Source organism: Amphiprion ocellaris, chromosome 1 (genome assembly GCF_022539595.1).
Source record: "Amphiprion ocellaris isolate individual 3 ecotype Okinawa chromosome 1, ASM2253959v1, whole genome shotgun sequence".
NCBI lineage: Eukaryota > Metazoa > Chordata > Actinopteri > Pomacentridae > Amphiprion > Amphiprion ocellaris.
The window spans coordinates 4,655,086-4,682,691 of NC_072766.1; the positions used below are offsets into that span (position 1 = coordinate 4,655,086).

General features: G+C 37.4%; 2 protein-coding genes across 4 annotated transcripts; both read left to right on the forward strand.

Annotated features, from left to right (window-relative positions):
* The first annotated feature begins 885 nt into the window (after nt 1-885).
* pir (pirin) lies at nt 886-16,952 on the forward strand. 2 transcript variants are annotated; one of them, XM_023293125.2, is made up of 10 exons: nt 886-1,026; nt 3,863-3,981; nt 4,082-4,174; nt 6,337-6,417; nt 9,729-9,932; nt 11,336-11,420; nt 13,042-13,086; nt 14,800-14,882; nt 16,390-16,456; nt 16,571-16,952. In XM_023293125.2, the coding sequence occupies exons 2-10, from the start codon at nt 3,889-3,891 to the stop codon at nt 16,687-16,689; spliced, it is 870 nt and encodes a 289-aa protein (XP_023148893.2). In that variant the 5' UTR covers nt 886-1,026; nt 3,863-3,888; the 3' UTR covers nt 16,690-16,952. The 2 variants fall into 2 exon arrangements, with proteins under 2 accessions (XP_023148893.2, XP_023148894.2); XM_023293126.3 differs by lacking the exon at nt 886-1,026 and adding an exon at nt 1,284-1,616.
* Nucleotides 16,953-18,076: 1,124 nt separating this feature from the next.
* vegfd (vascular endothelial growth factor D) lies at nt 18,077-27,113 on the forward strand. 2 transcript variants are annotated; one of them, XM_055013127.1, is made up of 8 exons: nt 18,077-19,645; nt 22,684-22,900; nt 23,743-23,863; nt 25,406-25,475; nt 25,610-25,737; nt 25,825-25,940; nt 26,550-26,715; nt 26,827-27,113. In XM_055013127.1, exons 1-8 carry the CDS (start codon nt 19,532-19,534, stop codon nt 26,843-26,845), a joined length of 951 nt encoding a protein of 316 aa, XP_054869102.1. In that variant the 5' UTR covers nt 18,077-19,531; the 3' UTR covers nt 26,846-27,113. The 2 variants fall into 2 exon arrangements, with proteins under 2 accessions (XP_054869102.1, XP_054869109.1); XM_055013134.1 differs by having other exon boundaries at nt 22,687-22,900.
* The last annotated feature ends 493 nt before the right edge of the window (nt 27,114-27,606 follow it).

Consider the following 27,606-nt stretch of genomic DNA (forward strand, 5'->3'; position numbering starts at 1 on the left):
AACAGGAAGTTTGTGGTTGGACTTGAAAAGGGGCTGCTCTCTCACAGTCCCTGTGCAGATTAACAGAACTTGAGCAGTTTTGCAAAGAAGAATTGGGTAAAATTGTAGATATTGAAGGCTGATTGATCTACAAAGCTCAATTCTATAGCCACAACCAAAGGTGCATCCACTACATACTGACTTGAAGTAGGCGGACACTTACGCAATCACTTATTTTAGGTTTTCTACATTTAATTAATTGACATCACTTGGCATGAAAGAGTCTTATTTATAGCTATTTACAGCCTTCGGACAAAATGCTCTTTCTGTGAAGGCCAGTAAGATCTGGAACAGTCTTCCACTCTCCATAAGGGATTTTCCCATGTTACCAACCTTCAAAACTGACCTTAAACAGTGGCTGAAAGTGAACCAGTGCTGTGACCATTGACCTTTAACTTTTTTGTGTACTTTTTATATTGGGCTTTTATTGTGACCTGTTGTCCTTGTGACCTATTCTCCTATATATTACTGTATGCTTCACTGTTATTTTTTCTTCGTGTACTTTCTGTAATGTGCTTTTATTGTGATCTGTTGTCCTTTTATTGTGACCTATTGTCCTGTGTTTTACTGTTATGCTTATGCTGCAGATGTAAATTCGTATTGTTTATTTATAAATCTCTTTTATAAGAGACACCTGGCCAAGGTAGCAGCCATACAAAATTGAAAAGTTATTGCTATAATCCGGCATATTTATGTCTATTGCTGTCCAAATAGACGTTCATTAATGTGCACTGTCCCTATAAAATAAAGAAAAAAAATTAATATTTGAAAATTCTTGACCACGACTTCAAAGTGAGGTGAACATTTTTGGTTTCCTGCCAGGTGCTTTGAAACCTCCTTGGCCACGCCCTCGTTTCGCTTCCGTGTGTTTGAACCTGAGGAGGTGAAGGAGGCTGCAGACCAAAGAGGAACTCATCATTCAGATTTTACCTTTACACTGCAGAAACAGTCAGATTATTGGCTGGATTCGTTCTCTCATACTTGCAGGTAGGTGCATGTATCTGAGATATAAAGTGTAATTTGGCTCCAGCCAGTCTGAGTCAGAAAAGTCGCCTTTCCGTGCTTTTCTTCCAGGTAATCGTAAACAGGTAAACACTGCTGGATGTGTTGTTGAGGGGGGTGATGCAGGGACATACATAAAACATGCAGGTATTACTCCTGCATGGTTGCGGTCAGTGTCAGTTTCAACCAGCAGGAACTTCTGGTCACATAATCACCAGGAAGTGATCGTCAACTTAACCGAAGCTGCTTCAGCGTTTTCTAATCCAGCACCAGATCCTTTTTTAGGGAAGGAAGGTGATGGTGATGCAGAACAGAGCGGGGGAGCAGACACAGATGATGCAGAGGCGTTTGAAAGAAACGCTTTTTCACATCAATTCGGGGAAAGTTGTGAGACGTAGCGGCAGCAGCAGGTGATTACCAGCTGATCCGATCAGCTGACCGATCAGCTGATCTGCCGTCAGTCCGGTCGGTGCAGCTCAGACCCTCCGGTGTGACAGAAAACGATTTGGAAACCGTGAAAACTCTGCGATTACGTGACTTGTCCGGTTGTTTTATCACGTCACGGTGGTGAAGAGGTGTGTTTCTTTATCTGATGATTAACTGCACAGATTTCAAAGCCTCTGAAGGTGAACTGGTGATTTGTGACACTAAATTTAAACAAAAATACCAAACATTTACTAGTTCCAGCTTCTCAACTGTGAGAACCTGAATATATTTGTTCTTCTGGATGATCGGTTTGACAAAACAAGCAAATTTTGTGCTCTCTGTTAAGTATTTAGAAGATTCTGATGAAATTTCTGTGTGTTTTATGACTCTTACTTGACGAAACAATACATCGTAAAAGTCTTGAAATTAATCCACTATAAAATTGGTTATTAGTTGTTACTCATCTTTATTTCCAATGGGTAACACCCATATTTTGAAATAAGCAAACAAACATGCAGATTAACTTCATTTGGTTCTCAGAGAAAACGTTTTTTAAAAGTGTCATTTCGTTTGATGTTTTTGGCAAAGGGTGAAATGTAGGTATTTGTGCACAAAAGGTCCTCAGCTTGTTTCACATTCCTTTGTCAGGTGTGGTTTTAAAGGACACTGATCATGTAGTGGAACTAGTACAGATAATACTTTGACAATTGGCTATAGAGTTTCACCTTAAAATGCAGCTTTATTCAAATAACACAAAGCCCCAGATGAGAACAGAAGGATGAAACTGGATGTCGGCTGCTGGATGGTGGTGTCAGTTACCACGAATGACCACAACACCACTATTTGTCCTCTAAGAAGTAATTTCAGACGGCATCAGCATGATGCAACAGACGATCTATCACATGATGCTGTGGATGGATGTGTCTGACAACTTGATCCTGTCACCAAAATGTCCACTAACTTTATCAAGTTCTTCAGGAAAAATGGGACATTTAACAAAGCAGCAGCAACAACTATATTTACTCGATTCAGTTCTTACTGACTTGTGATTTCTGGTCTTTGAGTTCACTCTTGATCTGTCCTTTATTTCCAGTATAGTGTGTTATTTTCATGGCATCCATTCTGTTGTGGAGATGCTGTTGTTAGAACAACAAATTCTTATTCTCCTATGTGCAAAAGAATTTAAAAAGATCATGTTTGATAAAATATTACTGGCATGTTTTTGTTTAGCATTGTTTGAATTTCAGTCACAATGAAAAGGTTTTGCTTTGAGATCACTAATGTACCACAGTCTGATGCAACACCCCGAAGAACTAATACACGGGAAAGAAAACCACATTTTATGGACATGATCACAGCTGAATTGAAATGTCTGATTCTGAGGCAAAATGTTTTTCTACCTGTCATCCAATGCATGCTGGGAAACTAAATGTTTTAGTGAATATGTGATTGAGGAAGTGGACATTTTGAGAATGGGAAGTGTATAATAAGACGGGATTAAAAGATTTAACTTGAACACTGCTTACAGTATGATCCACAGTGTGTCACAGTTCCTCTGAATTAATTCTGCTACATACAGTCATGGAAAAAAACCATTAGACCACCCTTTTTTTCTTCAATTTCTTGTTCATTTCAATGCCTGGTACCACTAAAGGTATATTACCTGAACAATACAATGAACAGGAAAAAGAATGTAGCTGATTCCATAATACTTTGTGTCCTATTTGAACTGCTTCAGCTTCATTGTATTTCCAGGGTATAGAAGAGACCATTTCATGTCATCAGCAGCACATGTAAAAGCCTAGAGTGGTTTCCTGCTGACATTCAAGCTGTAGCACAACTCAGAAGTTGTCAGCTCTCACATAATGCCTTAAAAGAAAGAATTATGTGAAGCCACAATGGCAGCCATCTTGGTACTGCTGGAAATTGTCATGAGTGAGAGACAGGTAGTGGTAGGTAGGTTTTTGTACAATGCCATAGCTATTGATGGAAGAACTGAAGTGATTTTGGTTATTATCAAGAAAACCATGAAAAACAGCTTAATATCAGCTCTTAAACTCTTATGAGCTATTTCTGTTGTTATCATTATATTTGTCCAAACAAATGTACCTTTAGTTGTACCAGGCATTAAAATCAACAAGAAACGGAAGAAAACAAGGATAGTCTAATCATTTTTCCATGACTGTATATGTGAAAAGCACTTTAAAAAGATTAAACATGACATTTCCCTCAAGAGTTTTGGACATTTGATCTTCATATCTCAAAAAGGACTGTTGGACATTAAAAAGGTGGATTTCTTTGCTTCAAAACAAAGAATTTTCTTGTGTTTCTAATCACTTTCTGTTTCAATTTTATCCCTTTTAATGATTGTTGAGGTATGTTTTCTGTATTGCAGTGACTAGTAAAGCGTTTACCTGCACAATGAACGTGAGGAAAGTGGAGAGGACGGTTCTGAGTGTGGAGCAGGGTGAGGGAGTCGGCGCTCGGGTTCGCAGGAGCATCGGTAGGAAGGAGGTGAGTTCATCAACATGTTACTGCAGATCAACTGTCATTGTTTTACACAAGAACAATCATAACGATTAATGCTATTAAAGCCCACATGTTTTATTTCCAGCTGAGGAACTTGGATCCTTTCCTGATGTTGGATGAGTTCAGAGTGAGCAAGCCGGCAGGTTTTCCAGACCATCCTCACAGAGGATTTGAGACGGTAAGAATATCTGATTTTATCACGAGGCATCGCAAGCTATTTAGTGTGGCACAAAAAAATTTAACTGAGAGCTGTGTGTTTCCTTATGTGATGATAAACTGCACAGATTTCAAAGCCCCTTGAGAAAAACTGGTGATTTGTGACACTGAGGTCAGGAAAAAATGCCAAACATTCACCAGTTCCAGAGTCTCAACTTTGAGTTTAAAGTTTTTTTTAATATGTTGTGATCAAAACCTGAATATATGTGGCTTTTTTGGATAGTAGGTTGGACAAAACAAAATTATTTGTGCCTTCTCTTTAGTGTTAAGAAAAAGTTTGAGGTTATTTTCAAGTATTTTATGAGGCCTAATGGGATAAAAATCTTTGGATTAGTTGATTCATCTCAATAGGTACCACAGATGAATGTTCAAATGCAACAAAATCTGTATGCTTTTTTCAAACTTAAGTTTCCAGACTCAGTGTAGTATATTTATCACAAATATCATCACTTATATCAGTCTAAAAAGGATCTTAGTGGGACATACTGTCAGGATATACATAGTAAACAGCACATTTTGGCTTTTGAACAAAGCGATTTCACAGCACAACAGCGTCAAATTGGGACATCTTCAACATAAGAGCTAAAAATGACAACAGCAGCAGAACAGGACTGACAGTCAAAACTTCTGCTTTGATCACTAGATGGCGACAAAGTGACAGAAAGTGAGGAACAGTACAAATACCACAAATGTTTTACTTCAATGCAGAGACTTTTAAAAGAAGTCCTACAGACAGCTGGAGGTGTCAGAGGTGTAACAGCTGCTGGCTCTGTGGAGATTTATGAGCTCAACTTTAACCTCGAAAGTTAGAAAAATTGAATCTGGGGAACTTGCATATTAAAAAAAGCCCCTATTTTGAAATGGAGGAACTGCCCCACCTTGTGATGTGTAACAATGACTTTACAGTACTTATTTATTTACTTCCTCTTTTTATTATTATCATTAATATTATTATTTGCAGATTTAGTTATTATACTGTAATTGAATATTCTACTGTTGGCTGGTTATTCATTCATTCATTCTGTCTTTCCTATTGTTATTGTTATCATTATACTGTAATTTAATATAATTATCTGAATTTTACTGTTTACTGGTTATTTCTTTTTTCTTTCTTTCTGTCTTTCCTATTATTATTATTATTATTATTGTGTTTGTTGTCATTGTTATTGTTATTATTGTACTGAATTTAATAAAGTATCCGAATTTTCTTTCTTTCTTTTTTCCTTCTTTCTTATATTATTATTATTATTATTATTATTATTATTATTATTATTATTATTATTATTATTATTATTATTATTATTATTATTATTATTATTATTATTATTATTGTCATCATTATACTGTAACCTAAGTATAAAAATTTTGCTGTTTGCTGGTTATTTGTTCTTTCTTTCTTTCTTTCTTTCTTTGGTGTGATGGGATTTCGTTGTCATCGTTGCCCTTTTAATGACTCATTTAATTTTAAAAATCAAACAAGCTATTAAATCAGTTGTAGCTCTTATCTCCGGTGGACAGAATGATTTTTCACATCTCTGCAACATTTAAAATGTTTCATTGTCCTATTAACAGCAACACTGCAGCCAAACTTATTAATGAAGATCATTTGACTGCCTGGACTTGTATCTTTAAAGTCAAACTTAAAAAAAAAAAAAAAAAAATCTAGACGTTGTCCTCAGATTGCCAGACGTTCCCCTCAAGAGTATTTGATTTGGCAGATGCAACCTAAATCTCCCGGTGTGGGTGGACGGGACGAGGCTTCTCTCCCAGCATGCCTTTCAGCAGGTGTGTTTGCTCACGCTCACATGACTTTTGAAACGGAGCAGCTGTGGAGACAGATCACATGCAGCTCTCTGCAGGGGCTCAGTCCTTCCTCCCTAACACAGATGTTCACCTCTGAGCTCCGTGACCCGATGCCCAGCACCTCTCTTCCTGTCCAGTCTGACCACTGGGGAGGTGAAACCAGTGCACACATGGCTCTGAATGTGGAGGAAGCACTTGTTTGTAACCTGGAACATGATGCTTCACGAATGCACAACTGTTTATGCCTTTTTAAATGAGTTATCAGGACAGTTGTCTTGAAATAGCACTAATAAAGTAACTGTGTGGGTCTGTGTCTTTCAGGTGACGTATGTTTTACAGGGAATCACAGCTCATGAAGACTTCTGTGGCCATTCGGGTCGACTGAAACCTGGAGATCTGCAAGTATTGCATTATTAAAGAATGGTTTGATGTTTTGCAAATTCGCTTTCTTGCCAGGAGTGAGATGAAAAGACTCATGTCTGTATATTAAATATGAAGCTGCAGACAGAAACAAGGAGAAACCACATGCCTGAGTAACAAAATCTGCCTACAAGAACCTTTTTACATCTCAACTGCTGTTTCATACGCTGAACGATTTACATTTGGACAGTCAGCTTGGCAGTTTGTCAGCATTTCCGACCATGATGCTAAGCTAAGCTAAACAGCTGTCCTGCACGCAGCACATGTAGGCACAATGCTGATCGCTTAGCAACCTCAGGATGCTGACTTTACACCAGACGTTACTACCTGGACCATGACACCAGATAAACAAGCACAGGTCACTTTTTCACTTTGGTTTTGCAACAGATTAGATCTTTAAAGAGGCTGATAGGTGGAGTTTTTTTTTTTTAATATTTAGACAGAACCAAGAAAGCTGTTTCTCAGTTGATCCAGTCTTTGTGCTAAGCTAAGCTAACCAGCTGCTGACTGCAGCTTTATATTTACCACATTTACATTAGAGCGTGGTCAATATATAATTGCAGGATTTTTTGTAACAGTTAACAGGCATCATAGTTGACATTTTTGCTGTTTTCAGGCCTAAAATCAACATGGCCATCTATAACCAAATACCACATGGCATTTTTACAGAAAGATTATTCTAAAATATTATATATATAATTGAGTAAAATTAAAATTGAAAGTTATTTATAAAGATATTGTAGTAAACCTGTTGATATGCCATAAATCCACACTGGACTCACTTTATATTAAATAACTCAGAAAGCCTTGGAGTCTGGCCAGTCTTTTCTTCAGGAGGAAATGACATCATGTGGAGCAGGTCATGTGATCTGGAATTAACACACTGCCTTGACAGGTGTTTTTGTAATGGGGAACTTAGTTGAAAGTGATTTCTCGGACACAGATACAATTTGTTATTTTCCATATAAAATTTTATATATTGCCAAAAAAGAAACATCTGTCATGATTATCTCAACTTAATAAAAAGAACACAATCAGAACAATTTCTGAACAAGCTCGTTTTATTATTGTTCAGCTAATTAGAAGGTGACATTTAAGTGATATCCAGTCATTTTTTATTAGTAAGTGATTGTTTCCATCACAAATAATTATGGAATTTGTAAAGACATGATCATAATGAACATAAAAATATTAGTTTTTTTGCTTTAAAAAAAATGTAAGCAAAATGTATCCCATGGACTTCAAAAAGTCCCTCAGTTATATATTGACCCAGCAGGACTCTGTAACAGAGCAAACAAGCATGTTTCCAAAAATGTGAAACTCTTCCTTTGACTTTGAAACAGCATAATTCCCAACTGAACGTAATGAACAAGTGATGGAACAGTGTGATCATTTCTAGGTCATCTGTTAGGGTAACATTCTAACAGTAAATGTGATTTAAAGAAGCCATTAACTTGAAACATTCTTGCTGTGAATGAAGCTGCAAGAGCAGAACGAGATGTAAGCCAATTCAGCCTCATTACATATGCATTATAATGTCGTGCACTCGCGCTAATTGGATATTACGCCCTGTGGGTTGTTTCCTGTGTTGTTAAAGTAGTAAAGTTAGACACACACCCAACCAGGCTGCTGACTCAGCTTCAGTCTGCAGCAGAGGTTCAGTCAGTTCAGCTGAATCCGCTCTAACCCACCATGTGCAGCCTCTGTAGGCCTCATGGGATCTTGCAGATGCTCAAACAGACGCCTGCTCGTCCTCCAGGGAAAACTAAAACTCTGTCTCGGATTAAGCAGGTTTCATGAAAGGAATTCTTAATTTTTATGTATGATTTTTGGAAAAGAAAAAACAATCTGAATATTTTAAAATCAGTATTTTAACAAGAAACTTAAAAAAACTCCTTTAAATACAGTTTTTTTAATGAATAATTATCGTTTATGTTTTTAAAATTTTTGTAATCTAACCAAGTTTGGCTGCATGATCATTAAACAATATTAGATATTTATGTCACTGCTCTGCTTCTGTTTTCCACGTTGCATTTTCTTCTGCTTTCTGCATGTTTCATTTTCCACTATAACTCTGAGAGTAAATTCCCATCAAACAGCAATAAAAAACAAACCAAACAGCCACAGATGAATTATCAGTGGGCAGCTACATTAAACCTGTGAGTGGAAATTTCCAGCAGCCTAAAGGAGAAGTTGAAGCTGTTCTCTTCATTTCATCCTTCAATCACTAACTTAAACCAACTCCACATGCAGTTTATTTATCCCGCTCCCTAGTTAATGCTTTTCATTCAAATCATTCATATTCTGAAGCCAGGCAGCCAGATATATCTGGAACTTAATTTTGTGTTTCTCTACTCTAAAGTTCAATTTTTTTGTGTAAATGAAAAAAATTCTGTATGATAATGCCAAAAATTGTTCAATGAAAAGAGTGCTAAAATTTGTGTAGTGTTTCTACTTATTAATGCTATTTTGGTGCATTTCTGTGTTATGAGACTCTGTGATTTTAATTTTTATAGAGTAACTTTCAAACAGCATCACAGAATGTCTTCTTAAAAGGTTCAAATGAGCAAACAAATGAACAAAACAGCAGCTTGTATTGAAAGTGCAGCTAGTCAGTCGTTCAGTTTAGTTCTATTTCGTTATCATTCAGCTTTATTTATTAATTTTGGTAACTTCTGTGTACATCAATGTGCAATACATGTGTCTTTTTTACACAAAATGTTAGATACAATATCTGTAATATTTACTGTGTTCATTGTTTTAGTTTAGCATGTTAGCCTTTAAAACCTTTGCAAAATTAGTACTAAACGCAGTATGTTACTGAGGCTGCATTCAGTTTATGCTTCCTAAAGACAACATACATGTCCGCAGTGGATTTCTAAAGAATCCATTAAAAGGTTGCAGGTTATTCACTTTCAACCAAATATATCAGAATGGTAACACTACATTAAAAAGTAAAGGCATCAGCGTCCTGGCTTTAAGATATATTATCTTGCAACTGGGAGGGTATGAAACACATCTGATGCAGATTAATAAAGGAAATGTTGAAATTATTCTCATATAAAAACAAGAGAAATCAGGAGATCCCCAGAGTTACCACATCGCATTCACCCAGGAACATTTAAGCCTGTACAGAATTTCATCATCTTCAAACATTTATTGAGTTATTACCAGTCAACACTGTCATGCAAATACAATTAATTACTTTTTTAACATCTTCTACATAAATAAATATGTGTGACCTCTGCGGTTATGTCTCTGCTCTATGTGAAATTTGCATCCTTCTCCCCTAGTGGATGACTGCAGGTCGGGGCGTGGTCCATGCTGAGATGCCCATATCCGAGGAGCCGGTGGTGGGTTTACAGCTGTGGGTGAACCTGCCGAGGCGAGACAAGATGGAACCAGCGTACCAGGAGCTCAAAGGCTCAGAGATACCCAAACCCAGCCAGGGAGGGGTTACAGTAGCTGTGATATCTGGAGAAGCTCTGGGAGCAAAGGTGTGTCTCCATAATCCACCTGTGACATCACTGCAATCATGATGATCTCAGGGTGATGTGGAGACAAACAGGAAAAACAATGACATAAAGCTGCCTGTATTCCTGTGAGACGGAGAGAAAAGGGGAATGCCTGTTAACCACACTGTTGCACCAGAGACAGTGCAGAGGAGTGTCCTGTGAAAAGAGGAAACTGTAAATGAGGAGTAGATTGTGGCGGTCTGTGAGGGATGACTTGGTAGTTTTTCACTGTGTGTCTTTGTACTTGTTTTACTACTTTTGCAAACATTAGTGGAAGTGGATGCGGAGGCCCTTTAAGGAAGGGGAGACTGATGACAAACTAAGTCCAAATGTGAGGCTGAGAGAGAAGACGAATTATACAAAATATGGGTTCAATTATATCTGTGTACATGAGAATTACTTTAAGACGTTTGCAGCATTTGGGAAGCTTCTTACACGCCTTCACAAGTTCAAAGACTTTCTTTAAGGGCTTCAGGTTAGACTCAGGTGTAGGTTAGAGAAGGCATTATATTCAGTGAGGGCCCTCATAAAGATATAAGTACAAGCATGTGTATATAGCCAGAAAGGTTACTTCAGGGCAGGAGACACCGTGAGCTGTGGCCCATTAAAAGCTCTCAGTTAAAACAGCTGTTTCTCTTTATTTATTGTGTTTGTGCAGTATAAGGCCCATCATTTTGGGTTTTTACAGTTAATACCTAGTGTTTTTGAAACAAGCAAAGTGGTTTGAATTCAGGTTTTATGCCCCTTGTCCTTCAAACATTGGGGTTTTAAGAAGACACTTTAAATCACAGTTTACAGGAAAGTACGATTTGGACAAGAACAGGTCATGATATGCATCTGGGGGAAAAAGGAAGAAAGAAGAAGAAGAAAGAAGATAAAATAGAGCCCCGCATAATAAGAAACCAATAAATGATCACTATATTGAGTGATTAAATTCAAGATTTCCCTTTAATTTTCCAGAATCTTTGTGTAGGAGGATACGCTGTTATTCATTTGTCGTAATGTTTCTGGCTACCTGAAGAATATTTGCAATAGTAAACAAAAAAGTTTAGTTTAAGGTCTTTTGCATCAGCTGTTCATGTTTCAAAAGCTTTTCCTGGTGAAATATTTCACTTGCGGCAAAAACATGAAACATATAACTGGATTATGGGGAAGGAAACAAAGCGATGCAGCTTATTATTCACAGCTCACAGAACAGCAGTACAGACAGTTCTGAAGCTGTAAACAAACAACGATGACAGTCACTGGCGCCACTATTTTAGCATTTGCATTAATGTGTTTTCAGTTCCATACAAAATATCTAAAGTTCGTGGCTTGTGTGTGTGGGAGTATGGAACTACGCCTGTTTTCTGACCCTCTTTTTTTTTTTTTTTTTTGTCGTTCAGTCGAAGGTCTTCACAAGGACACCGACCGTTTACCTGGACTTCAGACTGCAGGCCGGAGCCCAGCATGTGCAAACAGTCCCTATAGGTAGGAAAACATCCATATATTCACTATTTCACTTCTCTAACATGAACTGCTGATGACTGATACACAAAAACCTCTTATGGTTGCCTCATTTTTCTATTAACTTTGTGTTACTGGAACCTTGCATGTATCCTGAAGTGTCCTCGCCATGAGATGACCCCGTTTACCACAGACTGTACTGACTGTTGTGCTTTTGTGGTTGGAAATGGACCAATGAGTCATACTTAGCATGGAAATGAGAAGTGGTTTTATCTAATCTGTTTATATATATTTTTTAAATCAAATCTATCATTCGTTTTTGGAGCACAGCAACAGCAAAACAAACCCCAAACAACTGATGACCTCCAAAGCAAGTCTATGCAGAAGTAGCACCTTTTTCACAACAAAAATGAAAACTCAAATTCAAAATTAATAGTGCATAGAATGGCTTTGCTGTACTATACATAAGTTTTCAACAGTTCAACACCAGGCAGTTGGGAACCTGCTTGTTTTCTTTCATTGCTGTCTTTTTTGCCATGTTACCTGTAGATCAGAGCAGAAAAATATATGAAACGGTTGCCAGTAATGTGTGTTAAATCACCTGTGTGTACATGTGTGTTCATGAGAACAAGCATAGCTGAGACTCACTGCTCCATAGTAAAACTAGTGGTAAAAAAAGTAGATATTAGAAGTAAAACCAAATATAACTACATTATTTGGATATCAACAGGTAATGCATACTGTAGGACTTTATTGTTCCCTCATTCATTCACTCCCATGGCTCTCATTAGCCCTGTTTTCATAATGTATCTTTATTATGCATTTTTAAGTATCACATTAGAAAAAGTTATGAAAAAAACTTGCCAATTTCACAGTGAACATTTTTACACTTGCGTGACGTGGATTGGGACTTTTTCAGAAGAGTTAATGGGCAAAACACCTTTTTAAGTAGTGGCAGACATTTAATTCACATTACTGTTGAGCTCTTTCTGCTTCTTTTGTTGTTTTCGCCACTGGACAACATGAATCATGGCTAATGTCGGCTAAAATCAAACTGTAATGACAGCATTCCTAATTTATAACAGTTCCCTCCTTTTTTCTCTCAAAGATTGCAGAATTTAGTTTGTTTCTTTTCATTACTCCTCCTGTTTTTTTAGTGGTTGGCAAGCAGTTGATTTTGCTTGATCAAAAACAGGCATGTGTACAAAGCTTATACCGCCACCTTCTGATACTCATCTGCAGCCGAGTTTATTTTGTCAAAAGCAGATAATGGAAAAAAGCCTAATTCACATTTTATTTTTAAATCTTTTCTTCAACTTCTACAAATTTTGCTTAAAATCCACTTGACAGTTGCATGGGAAAACAGCTATCCTTAGTTTTTAGCAGCTATTGCTTTAAATACACTTTTTTTTTAAACCTTCCAACCACCAAATGACAGGCAGCAACAGTTCTGGATGAGTTTGTGAACAAAATAAGGCAGATATTTCTCTCAGAAGTTGAAATAAAGACCTGGTGATGTTTTCTGCAACAACTGGGTGTGTAAAAACAGTTTGATGACAATTTTCTATTCATTAACTCAGTTGTTGCAGGTTTAAAAGTAGATTATTACACATTTACTCATGAATAATATTCCTGTGTTTCACAGGATGGACTGCATTCATCTATACACTGTCAGGATCCATTCATGTCGGTGAGTTTTGTCCGTTTAATGTGCTCTTAAAAGACTGCTCCTCTAGACACCTTTATTAGTCGACTTTGCAGCAAGAAATTTTTAATTTGCCATGAGTACATAAATTGTTTCTTATTTAGGTAGGCTAGGCAGAAATCACTAAAAAAGCAGGGAGGTTCTAACATCCTTCGGTTGGAAATGTGCAGCTCCCTGATTTTCCTTCTTGCTCGCCCTGCTGCCGATGTCTTATCTTAGAAATATGTGTGTGATCTCCGTCCAGTCGCAGCTCCCTTCTCTACATTCGGCCAAAAAGCTCATGTGTTCCTCTTTAAAACTCCATGGATTCATACTGTCTCTCAACTATGATCTGTTTTGACTTTCCACCTCTTCAACTCAATCTGAAATTAACCCAACATTACTGGAAATATGAGCACCCGTGTATAAAATCTGAAAATATTCACATCAGTCACTTTCCCCGTGTGCTAAAGGTTCACCTTTTTGGATCAGCGTTGGACCTTCTACCGTGAAACCCAGCATTTCCTTCGATCAGAGCACATCGTGTGATCAGGGAAATCCCCTTTGCATGACAGCAAACCCTTTACAGACAGTGAACTCATTTTCAGAGGCTTTGTTGGTTTGTTGGAACCTCTTGTTTTTAGTCAGAATTCCCCCTTTAGTAATCTTTCATAAAATCTCATTATGATTTAATTACTCTGCAGGACCTTTCATTCTGGCTGAAATTGCTGGCAGATGTTCTGAAGACATGAGAGGATGAACACGGCTGCTAAGATTAAAGCGGTTATTTGAATGATGAAGTTTTCCGACTCTACATGTAGTGTAGAAAAATCAGGACCAGTTGGCTTTAATGAATAAATCTAACATAGTGGAATTGTCCGACGTTGTCAGAATTTAGTATTAGTCAGCTAAGTGTTGCAGCATAAAAACAAACTACTAGAACAGGTTGAATTGTCTAAAACCTGCAGGTGCCTACTGTATATCTGTATTTTACCCATAGTTTTGATCTGTGGTATCCAGAAATGATTTGTTAAACAAATTATTACCAATAAAGCTCATGTTAACTCATAAACAGCTCATGAACTGGTAACTTCCAGCAATGACACAGGTTTCATTTCATTATTGACCTACATTCTCCCAATGAAAAATCTTAGATTTCTACTTGTTTTCAAAAAGATCACACAGACCACAAACCAAATCCTCCATTTTTAATAACATGTTTATTGTGCTGCACCACTTTTGCCAGAACTGACTGTGTTCATTTCCATTCCCAAGCCTTTGGAATAAAAAGGAATGATGTCCAGTCATGGCAGAAGAATGAAAATTAGCAGAATGACTCAGCCACGTTGGAAAACATAAAAACCAATGAACACAATATAAAACGGTGGATTAAGTTGTACTGGAGTTGGTATGTGCTTGACCTAATTTTAGGGTTTTTCTGAAAATATTTGGAGCGTGGAAGAAAAAGTAGTAGGTCGACACTGTTTTGGTGGGAAATGATGTGCCTGTTGCATAAAGGAAGTAAAATCACACTGGTTTACTATTGTATTATATATGTTGTTTGGTACTGAAGTCCAAACTGTGAGATAAAATGGGAGTATTAGGCTCAGGTCAATCAAAGTGAAATGGGTTCAGATTTCAGCTGAAACTAAAAGAAATGGTGTGGACTGACTAGCTCACAGGTAGTGTTGTTAAGTGTTGCACCTCCTTGTTTTTAAGGTCCAGATCAGGAGCAGCAGCAGGTCGAGCCTCATCACACTGTGGTGTTTGGAGATGGAGACTGTGTCAAGGCTGAAAACAAGGTACAAAGCATGGACTGTATGTTTGAAGAAAAGAGTTTTTTTTCATTATGAACCCTTTCAAAAGCTGAAAAGGTTTCCCATTCTTCATACAGTATTTAGGATTTGTTTGTGCAGTGATTTACAAACTTACTTAATCCTTCTGAAGCCCCTGTCAGAGACATCCAAGTCAACCTTTGGTAAGCAATAAGGATCGACTGATATAGGGGGTTAAAATAGTACTTCGAAATTAAGTGGGCTGATGACAGATATTTGGAACCGATAAATATTTGCAGGAAAGATAAAAAAAATCTTGGGTCAAAGATTAGAATAGCATAAATTCTGATACAAATCTTTGTAGAAATATCAATATTCATTAATAATTAAACATGTTTTATCAAAGAGAGCTTTCCAGCATCTATCCCTCAATGCTGATTGGTTGTTACTAGGGATGTCTGATATTGACTTTTTTGCCAATAACCGATATTCCGATATTGTCCAACTCTCAATTTCCGATTCCGATATCAACCAATACCAATATATGTGGACTATTTAACTAATTTTAGGTAACATCACATATCTCCTGTTGTGGAATTAACACATCATGTCTAATTTTATTGTGATGCCCCACTGGATGCATTCTCAAATGCAACAAGGCTTCAAAATGTAAACATTGTCTGTGCAAAACAAGAAAATTGCTTCAGCTTAAGTTGAATAATAACAATGCTGGCAAAATCCAGGCATTATTTTATCAGTTTTCATGTAAGGCAGAAAAAATGATAACGATATTGACCGGTATTACTTTTTTATGCCAATACTGGGCCAATAATATCATCTAACATCCCTAGCTGTCACCTGTGACATGTAGCCAATCGGACAATAAAGTGACTATAGATAAAGCGAGGTGACTGCATCAGAACCAAAGTTGCACAATTTTAAATAAGTATATTTAAGTGGAAAAAAAATACCAATAATCGAAAGAGTATTGATTATTGGGTCAGATAATGGGCCAGAATGAAAACAGATCAATCTCTAGTCTACAGTCTCCCTCCATGTGAATTACATAGCTGATCTATGTTGCCTCTACTTTATTCAAGTGATGATTTTTCTGCTTTTTTCTGTTATCATCAAATCTTGGATTAGCTTAGTGACATGTATGGGCTATCGTTTATGGGCTTTATTGCTTAGACTCTCATATCATGACTTGTAAAAATACATCCATTACCTTCCCCTTTTTCCTGTCCATTGTCCACATTTAGTTTTACTGTCTAGTCAAAATGTGTTTTTTGCTTCTCATTGTGTTTCAAATAAAGAAATAAAGGCCTTTAGAGACCCCCTTAAAAAAAATCTCTAGTATTTAACAAGTAAACTAGTTTCTTTCTTCACCTTGTGGCCCAAATGGTTGATCTTGGGACCTGCTGAGGGGTCTCGATCCTTAATTTGGGAGCCACTAGTTTCTAAACTACAAATGAAAGTCTATCCACACACAGTGCACACAAAGATGTTTGCAGTCCTGTCATTTGCCCCTCAGGGCTCTGAAGTTTCCCATTTTGTGCTGATTGCTGGAGAACCAATCAACGAGCCGGTGGTACAACAAGGTATGTTATTTGAGTTACTCCCTCCATTTTGCCAACAAGTTACCAGAAATGTTTTAAGATCAACAACTCGGTCAATACTTGTAATTTTAATTGTATATTGTGTCTGCCCTTCAGGTCCATTTGTAATGACCACAGAGGAGGAGATCAGACAGGCTATTAAGGACTACGAGACTGGCAGAAATGGCTTTGAAAGGGCTTTAAACTGGAGATCCAAGATCAGAGATTCTGTCTGAATGCTATGTGTTACACTCTTTTACCTGGTGGAACTTCAGGCTGCTAAAGAATCTAATTTATGGAGATTTTAGTTTTGTGATAATTATGTAAAAAGTTTTTCTGTTGGCCATTTGTATTTTGGGTATTTGCAGTGTATGTATATGAAGGACATTTAGTAGTTTTTCCTATTTCTACTTGTTGTGCTTCATGTGGGAGTGGATGATGTACCCACTTGTTAGCACATTGCCTTCTCCTGTGTAAAATATAGATTAATGGGAAAATGTGCCTGTGTCCGCAAGTTGCTTGGAACAACTTTGCTTTGGTTTAGGCTCGGAAACACTTTGGTTTAGTTATGAGAAAGGTCAGGGTTATTGTGGTTGTTGTTGTTATGATAAACTCATTTTTGGAGCAGCATCAAGTGGTCATTTGAGGGACTGTGGCTTTTAGTCCTTCCAAATTGGCTTCATTTTTAAGCCTGGGAGGTTGCTGCTTAAACATCATGTAGCTATGGGTGGTATGAGCTGCTTGCATAAATCACCTGTGGAGTCATGTTTTATGGGAGGACAGTCTTCTTCATTAGCACATAAATTAGGTAAACACTGTGTAATGACTCTGCACTTCTTAAATTAATGGTTGTGGCTTCATCAAATTGCTTCTCGTGATGCCTTCAGGTGGCTGCAGATTTAATGAAATGAGGGAAGCAGTATGAGGCAGTGGTCAACAGATACTGTCAGAATCATCAATATTACTGTGCAGACTGATTCACCAGCATTAAAAGGGTCAATATATAATTGAGGGACTTTTGAAGTCCACGGGATATATCTTGCATACATTTTTATTTAAAGTAAAAAAAAAAATATGTTTTTATCTTCATTCTGATCATGTCTTTACAAATTCTATTATTATTTATTATGGAAACAATCACTTATTAATAAAAAATGACTGGATATCACTAAAATGTCAACTAAATAACCATCCAAATTTAATAACAACCACCTTCTAATTAGCTGAACAATAATAAAACGAGCTTGTTCAGAAATTGTTCTGATTGTGTTCTTTTTATTGAGTTGAGATAATCATGACAGATATTTCTTTTTTGGCAATATATCAAATTTTATATGGAAAACTACAAATTGTATCTGTGTCCGAGAAATCACTTTCAACTAAGTTCCCCATTACAAAAACACCTCTCAAGGAAGTGTGTTGATTCCAGATCACATGACCTGCTCCACATGATGTCATTTCCTCCTGAAGAAAAGACTGGCCAGACTCCAAGGCTTTCTGAGTTATTTAATATAAAGTAGTGTGGATTTATGGCATGTCAACAGGTTTACTACAATATCTTTAGAAATAACTTTCAATTTCAATTTTACTCAATTGTATATATAATATTTAGAAGAATGTTTCTGTAAAAATGTCATGTAGTGTTTGGTTATAGGCGGCCATGTAGATTTTAGGCCTGAAAACAGCAAAAATGTCGACTGTAATACCGGACAACTATGTTGCAAAAAGTCACACAATTATATATTGACTCAAAAGTTATTTTTGATGCTGATCGAAAATCATTGACTGGGATGAAAATGTCAATTAGCATCAATAAGCATTATTGCATTATTTCTTCAGATTTGCTAGTATTTCACCTGTTCTTGTTGAAGTAGCAGGGTAACTTTGCCTCACAGACAAATGTGCTTCTGAGACGTCTATTCTCAACCATCATAAAAGACACTTTTTCCAAAAATACCAACTCTCGGTTCACGCTGCCTCTTTTAAATGAATCTCCCACCTGTTCTCTGCACCTAAGCTCTGTTTCCCAGCCAACAGAATAGATTTGCATGAGAATTGTGACTCGTGTTCATATTTCCTCCACTGTATATGTTTCTGGCAGATTTACATCCTGAGTCAGATGGGCCTGGATGGGCCTGAGAGTGGGTGTGGTGTCTGTGGGACGGGGTGGTGCTGGCATCTTATTTCCCTTCACACGTTACGGAGGTCTGGATCACATTTAAAACACATGTTACTACTCTTCGGCTGTGTGCGGTTTGGCAACTCCAGAAGAAAGGACACTGTTAGGGGATTTAACTGGCAGGGGACTTGATCACTTGACAGACGGACATTAAAAAGGGAAAACGGGGAACACAAGCAAATAAAAAGGCGGCAGGACCAGCAGCAGTGGAAGAAACACAAGGTCAGACAAGTCAGACATACAAGCCTCACATAGCTTTTTTTTTTTGCAGAATTAGCTCAGATCTTAGAGGAAATAACTGTGTGGCTGCTTTTGAAGGGCTTTTTTTTTTTTTTTTTTACAAGGAAAAGCCCTTGTGGGATCAGAATTAACTAAGATTGTCAGTGAGGATATAAATGTAGAGTAACTGCTGAAATTAGACATTTAGGGAAGCCAGAGGAGTTTGCTGAGATCATCCTGCTAGAAGCCCTGAAACATCTCACAGGCCTTGAATCCATTTGGTCGAAAGAGAGATAAGAAGTCTTCAAAAGAATCCTGACTTTTATGTTTCTTTTTCCAAAGTGACCTTCAGTTTCTAACATTCTAGCAGCCTAATTAATTAACTGGACACCTCAGGTTCTGCATCAAAGCAGTAAGAGTTTTTAAAGCCCCTCTTCCATTTGGCTGGTGGGCGTCTGGGTCGCTGTGACAGGTTACGTCTGGCTCTCTAACACACTCTACTGTGCAGCTGGAAGGTGGAGAGTTTGTGTTGCACATACCTGCAACTGAGAGACCGACAGTGTGTGTGGTCCAAGGGACTCAGCTGGTCTGGGAGTCAGAGAGGCGGCCAAGCGCCTTCTGCCAGTAAAAAGAGGAAAAGTTCATCCTGCTTCTCAGAGACGGCGAGCGGAGTCGGGTGGATGATGATGAAGATGAGACGGACGCTGTGCAGGATCTCCTGCTTGGTGACTCTGGTGGTGGAGCTCAGCTGGATAAACATGGGCCTCAGCATGCACAGGGAGGGAGGAAGCCGGGTAAGTGTGGCACAAAGCTTTACATCTTAAATAACAATGTAAGAATCCTCCTGAAATTCACTCCTTTTTGTAGCTCAACAATAAGGACATATTTAAATTCTCTTAGCACTGAGGAGAGCTTTGATTCATTTAACTAAACCTCTCGTTTTAATCTTCTTTTCCTTATTTTCTCATGCCATTTGCAGCACATGTGCTCACTGTCCAGTAATCATGTGTGTACTTGCATATGTAAAAGAGCAAAATTCACTCACTCCAGTCCAACTATTTCACCCCTCTTCTTGTGTCTTAATCAGTTTTCTTTAGCTGTCATTCTCTCCAGTTAAACTCCCAGCATCTATACCTCTCTCAGGCAGCCTGCCTCTGTTTCTCATTAGAGGGTCTATCTGGCAGGAATTACAGAAAGGAAACCTCCCTATTTTTTTGTTTGTTGTTTCTCTGGTTTAAGTGGAAGCAGCAGCAAACCTGCCCCACCCTCACATCAGAGGGGCTCAGCTGGTTGCAGTTGTCCGGAGGAAACAAAAGCGAACTTCATGACCGTCTTTTCTGCTGTGCCTCCACCCCAGTCGTACACCGACCATCTGGCATCAGGCTTCGGCTTTCCCACCTCCAAAATGAGACAGGGAAGTCCTAAATTTTTAGCTCCACTCCCCTCCTGTCTCCTCCTCACATCCCGGACGCTTTAAAGTCCATTTACATTTTAAAACGAAAACATAACAATTAAAATAATCCACACAGAACATCTTTTTGGATCTAGTGCAAAGAGAGACAGGGAGAAAGGATAAATTTAAGTGGCCTTTTGGACTGCATTTCATAACCCATCTTATACAATCCTTGCACATCTAATTCTTTCTGCTTCCATTTTGTTCTGCTTTATGTCACCGTGAGAATGTTGCCCTTCTGTGGTAGCATGACATGTGGTTTTATGGTTCTGTCCCAGGCCTGATTCACAGCTCCTCCACTCTGTATGGAGAGGTGCCAAGGACAAGCTGATTCCTCACTTTAAGCTGTGTGTTAATGCACATGTGCACATGCTGTTCAGTGCACGAGGTTTTAAGTAGATGACACTGTTGCTTCACCTCAAAAGTGCACGCTGGTGGCCTAATTGGCTGAAGCACTTATTTTTATATTAACCCTCCTGTTGTCCTCATTTATGGGCACCAAAAAATATTGCTTCCTTGTCTGAAAAAAAAAAAAAAATCAGCAAAAAAATTTCCCAAATTTCTGAAAATTTGCAAAACCTTCAGGAAGAAAATTCCAATAATTCCTTAAAAGTTTCCCTTAAAAGTTTTATTTTAAAAAAATTCCCCAAATTTGGCAAGAGCATTCTTGTAAATATTTTCAAAATATGAGTAGAAATCTTCCAAAAAAAAAAAATCCTAAAAATATATAAATTACATATATATCAGTAAAATTTGTAGTATTTTCTTTAAGAACATTCACAAAAAAATCAACCAAAATCCAGTGAAATTTGCTGGATTTTGGTTGATTTTTTTGTGAATGTTCTTAAGAAAAATTTTTCACATTTCTTTTTTTTCCACCAAAAAATGTTCAAAGATTTCCCAGAAATTTTGAAAATGTGGACATCAGAAGTTTCACTGTGAAAATTTTTTTTTTTTTCTCCACATTTTAAAACAGGTCAATTTTGACCCACAGGACGACATGAGGGTTAAACTGCATGAGTTATAATGTGAAAAAAGGCACATGCATTGGAAGCAGGGCCATGAGGCTTCACTAAGAGTCATTTCTAGAGACAGGATGGTATAAAACCACGCTGAGGATGATGGACAAATTTGCTCCTGCAGCTGTTAATAATCTCACGCTGGATAATGAGTGTGTCATCAGGCAAAGTGCTCAGATTCACTCCACACAGCAGCAAACCAAATTCAGATTCAGCCTCACAGTAAGACACATGTTGAGCAGACAATCATGCCTAATGTACAGCTGTGAATATAAAGCAGCTATAAATGCATTTATACCTTCACCCACTTCAGAGATGGAAGTCAGATTTGACTGACTATGAATCTGCTGTCACATTAGACAGACACAGCTGTGTTTTTAAGAATGCACTCACAGTGACAATACTGACACAAAATGACTCGCTATTTGCTAACAAGTGCATTTTATTTACTAAAATGTATTTAATAGCACACTGAAAATGGTCAGAGTATCATCAAATAATTCCTAACTTAACATGTAATAATGGTTTCTGTCCTTCATTTCAAAAACAGAAAAAAAAAACATTTCAGGTGTCAGAACTAAAAATAACAGCATTAATTAAAAAATACACTATTTTTCTTTTTTTGTTTGTTTTGTTTTGTCCTTTAGTTATAGATACAAAATGAAAAAATCCAACTCAAAAACTTGCTCCAATTTAGGTTTTTACAAATTCCTTTTGTCTAAATGTCCAAATGAAATGAACAAACAACATCTATATATTATAGCCATTGTTGGTCTTCTCTGTGGTTCTGACATCTGTCCTGAATGAGAAATAAAAAAAGAAATTTTGTCAAATTCAACATTTTAAAAAACAAATTAAAACTTGTTTGGAAGCAGATTTTTTTTTAAAAATGTAATGTAACTTCCATTTTTGGTTTCCAAGTCAAAAGTGACAAAAGAATTGCCAAAAAACAGACACAGACAGTGTTTGATTGTTTCTTGTTGTTTGTTTTTTTATTCTAAATCCCAGAACATTTTTTTCCTCTTTTGGCTTCAAAACAAAGATCAGAATTACATTGTTTCATTTTTGAATTGCAGATGAATTAAGGCTAATCTGGGTGATATAGCCATTATAGTATAGTTTATAGTATATAGTCACTATGCATTTCTTTCAAAAGGTTTTCATTTACTTTCACTAATGTCATCAAATGAGAACCTGTATTTGACATCAAAGCATCTAACTGCACTCAGACATTGCTTTGAATAGAAACAATACAGTGTCTCCAATAATTTAAATGACTGCAAAATTCCTCTCCCCCTCAAACAGAATGAGATCACCACTTTTTGTATTTCTGATAAAGTGAGAGTGACTGTGATCCCAGCAGGTCAGGAAGCAGTGGGAGAGGAAGGTACGATCCTCCTCCAGCCTGGACGAGCTGCTGAGGCTGGCAGACTTTCCCGACTGGAAGTTGTGGAAATGTCGTCTGAGACTTCAGCAGCCGGAGACCCAGACGGAGAACCTCTCATCTCCACCATCAGTGGGCTCCCACCGCTCGACGCGCTACGCTGCCGAATCCTACAGCCTGGAGATACTGAAAGGTTGGACAAAACACACAGCACATGTTAAAGGGGTCAATATATCACTGTGGGACTTTTTGTAACATAGTTGACAGGTATCATAGTTGACATTTTTGCTGTTTTCAGGCCGAAAATCAACATTTCCGCCTATAACCAAACACCACGTAGCATTTTTACAGAAAGATTCTTCTAAATATTATATATACAGTTGAGTGAAATTGAAATTGAAAGTTATTTATAAAGAAAGTGGATAGAATCCACACTTGACTCACACACTACTTTATACTAAATAACTCAGGAAGCCTTGGAGTCTGGCCAGTCTTTTCTTCAGGAGGAAATGACATCATGTGGAGCAGGTCATGTGACTTCCTTGACAGGTGTTTTTATAATGGGTAACTTAATTTAAAGTAATTTCTCGGACACAGATACAATTAGTTGTTTTCCATATAAAATTTTATATATTGCCAAAAAATAAGTATCTGTCATGATTATCTCAATTTCATAAAAAGAACACAATCAAAACAATTTTTGAATAAACTCATTTTATTACTGTTTAGCTAATTAGAAGGTGGTTGTTATTTAATTTGGATGGTTATTTAGTTGACATTTTAGTGATAGCCAGTCATTTTTTTATTAATAAATGGTTGTTTCCATAATAAATAATAATAGTATTTGTAAAGACATGATCATAATGAACATAAAAAAAAACATTATTTGTTTTTTTACTTTTAATAAAAATGTATGCAAGTTATATCCCATGGACCTCAAAAGTCCCTCAACTATATATTGACCCATATGTGAACGTGTATATATGTGTGTTTAATGTGTTTGTGAACATTGTTTTGTTTTTTTCCCGTATTTAGCCATAGATGAAGAGTGGCAGCGGACCCAGTGCATGCCCAGGGAGACATGTGTCGATGTGGCCAAGGAGCTGGGCACCGACCCCTCCATGTTCTTCAAGCCTCCCTGTGTGTCTGTCCACAGGTTTGTTTGACATGAAACCAGATCCAGAACTTTAACACTTCCACCGGCTCAAAGAAAATCACTGCAACTTCTCTAATACTCAGACTGGCAGCATAAATACTATCTCAGTCACCATGATAGTGATTTCTCAGGGTTGGTTTTAATTGAATATTGAGGAGAACATACTAAACAGAGATTCTGGTGGTTCTGTCCAAGGAAACTTTGATCATCAAACACCTAACTTCCTGCATTCTCTTGAATTTTTATGGATAGTTTGTACCTTTTCTGACACCAGTTTTTGGTGGAAATGTTTTTTATTTATGTAAAAATAAAAAATTGGTTTTGCTGGGTTCTCTGTATAAATTCTGTAATGTCTTCACTAAGGGTATCTGATAATATCAGCCCACAGATGTTATTGGCCCAATATTGTCTTAAAAATGTAATATCAGTCGATATCATTTTAGGGTTTTTTTTTGCCTATCATGAAAACCGATAAAATAATGTCTGGATTTCGCCGACAGTTTTCAAAAGGGAGGGAGAGCGTGAACTGTTGTTTAGGACATTTTTTTTTTTTTTTTTTAAAGTATTTTTTCCATAACTTCAGTTGAAGTAGTTTTCTTATTTTGTACAGACGATGTTTACATTTGGAAAGCTGTGTTGCATTTCAGAATGCATCCAATGGGGCATCACAATAAAACTGGACATGATGTGTTAATTCCATGACAGGACATATGTGATGTTACCTAAAATCAGTTAAATAGCCCACATTTATCTGTAGCGGTTAATATCGGAATCGGAAATTGAGAGTTGGAGAATATCGGCATGTCGGTTGTTGGCAAAAAAGCCAATATCAGACATCCCTAGCCCGAAATTCAGGCATTAGGTTACAGTTCTAAATATAATAGAATAAAATGTAGCAAAGCACTGAAGCATTCTGTATTTCTTTGATAGCTTTATTCTCCTGTCAGTCTACTTTTCTCATTGAATATTATCCTTGCTATGTGGACACATATGCAGACACAGTTCACTTTTTCAGCCTCTTTTATGACCTTTTCATGCCATTTTCTTTCATTTATAAACCCCTGAAGTGTATTATCTTGTGTGTTTCAGCAAGATTTCTGCTCATGTTAAAAACTTCCTGCACATTCAGAACCTTTCAAACATAAATGTATTTTTGGGATGATTTTATAGGAATTGTATACACCTCAGCTATGTTACTGAAGCTGGATGAAAACAAGAAAATAACACATTCTGACCACAGCCAATTGTAATTTTGATCAAATGTGTATGGTATGGTTGGTATAAATTAGGATTCAATAGTTGCTTGGAGTCATAATTTATATTTTGCATGGAGCTGTCCAAGGTATTGTTGTGTCTATAAGTAACATTATAGATGTTTTCATCCCCTTAAATCTGCAGCTTAGATCAGACCAGTGACCAGGGATAATCTTCAAAAAAAGAAATAAAATGTAAACTTCCTGCCTATGTCTTTCAGTGAAAACTTTACATTTCTTGCTTTGCAGCTCACTTTACCCAGATGTGCATTTGTTTTCCTACTGACAGGTGCAGTGGCTGCTGCAACCAAGAAGGTGTAACCTGCAGAAACACAACTACTGTATATGTCAATAAAACCGTGAGTGAAACATCTCACATGATGAATTAAGAATCCTTTAACATTTAGCCTTTCCTTCAGTGTTTGAGACTTTCAGTAATGCTTGTTTTTACCTGGCAAACACTTATATCTGCATGTGTGGTTGTGTGTTTTAGGTCCTCAGTGTGATTCCATTCAAATTTGTACCAGAACCTGTGCTCATAAAAGTAGCAAACCACACAGAGTGCAGGTGCATGGAGCCTGCAATAATAAGACGTAATGCTCAACCTCACAGGAGCAGCGGGTGAGTAGTAATCAGTTATTTCTCATTTCTCAGGGTTTGGTTTGACCTTTTCGTTGCTCTGCTTTAATCCATTTGATTTGTCGGCAGCTGCTCTCTGATGGACCAGCTGTCAGAGATCGAGGACTCCAGGAGACTTTGTGCCAGTGGGTCAATTTGGGATTGTTCAAGTGACAGATGCATACCTTACCCTTCCAGTACTCTGGGTGTGTGGATATTTTTTGTTAAACTGCATTTTCAGGCTCACATATGTGGTCATGAGCAACTGTTAGGAAGATTGCACAAATGCTCATAAAGTGATGGCAAACTGACAATACAGGGGGTCTTCGACTTACATTGGAGTTCGGTTCCATTTTCGCCGTGCCGTTTTTTAAGTCGGAAATGCGATGAAAATGTCAACAACGCCGTTTCATGCATCATAATATTGATCAGTTCTTCGAAAAAGTCATGTTCCGAGCGTTTTATTATATCTAATTTCACTTCAATGGAGATATCTTTCCTGTTTTTTAAAGCACTGCCATCAGAAGAGTCTGACATATGCTTGGGAGCCATAATGAAGGGCAGAAAGTTAGGGAATGTACCACAATCCAAGGTGAATGTAAACAAAGCAATCTCATAGCGTCGCGTGACGATGTATTCATCCGCTCCACCACCAACTGGTTCCACAAAACCAGTTCCAATGAAACGCCGTAGGTCGAGGACGATGTAAACCGAGGACCCCCTGACCCACAGATTCAGCTAATCCGATGGAAACCCATTTCTTGCACTTTCACTGTCTTTGTGACTTACATACATCTTTATCACGTCTTGATTAGAGCTCCCACTCAGTTCGTGGATGCCGGACTGTGAGATAGACGTGGAGCGCTGTGACTGTCTTCCTAAACCTGAACCAACCCTCCAGCAGAGACAGATCCATCGCTGTCAACTCAACTCCTCCATCTGTGCCCACAAACGTCAACACTTTGACCAAGCCTCGTGCACGTAGGGACTCGGATATCTGTTGTTTCAATGACGACATGTTCTTCAAATTCAACATCAGCACCATTTGAGCTCAGCTGGGTCTGAATTATTTTCTGTTTCTCTTGTTCACAGGTGCAGAAGGCCCAAGTAGAAGTCCACTGGGGTTCTACAATACGACAACCTGCTCGCCAAGGATGTTTGGAGGCAGAGAAAAAAGGCTCATAATTTATTTACAGTCCTATTTATGCTGATCACTTTAACTAATTATGATTATATTAACTCACACGACCATGTTAATTGATTTTGTTAACATGCTTACTTATGTCTCAATCAGATGTGTCAAGTTTATGATTTTGTACATTTGTTCTTTGTGCACTGAATTTGTAGTTTATATTAAAAGATTATTTTTATAATTTGAACTTGCAGCGAATGTATGAATTATTATTTCACTCTTGATGGGCTTTTTACTGTTCGTCATTTCCCATGCACTACTTTCCTTCTTTTTTAAAACAATAGACAACAGAACTGCACTGGGATACTAAGCTTGTCTTCAGAGGATTCAAAATTATTAAAAACTATTGGAAAAAATATCAAGTACTTGCTGCATCCTTAATCAATATGAGTTAATTATATCTGTCATAAAAACTTAAGTTATAAAGTCCAGAAAACCCATTAAATGAAAGCCCCTTGCTTTAGAAAAGAAATATTTTGGAACCCAGTTATTTGATCCTTATTTAGATTTTATCTTTATACAGCATCTTGGAAATGGAATTTGATGTGGAATTTTTTGGTGATTGACCCAACAGAAAAAAAAGATCCTAAATCACAAGAAATACTTGTTTCAGCTCAACTAAAATATGTGGCTGGACTCGAAAAAGACTCTAAATTCTTGATTTCTCTGCAACCTGTCAG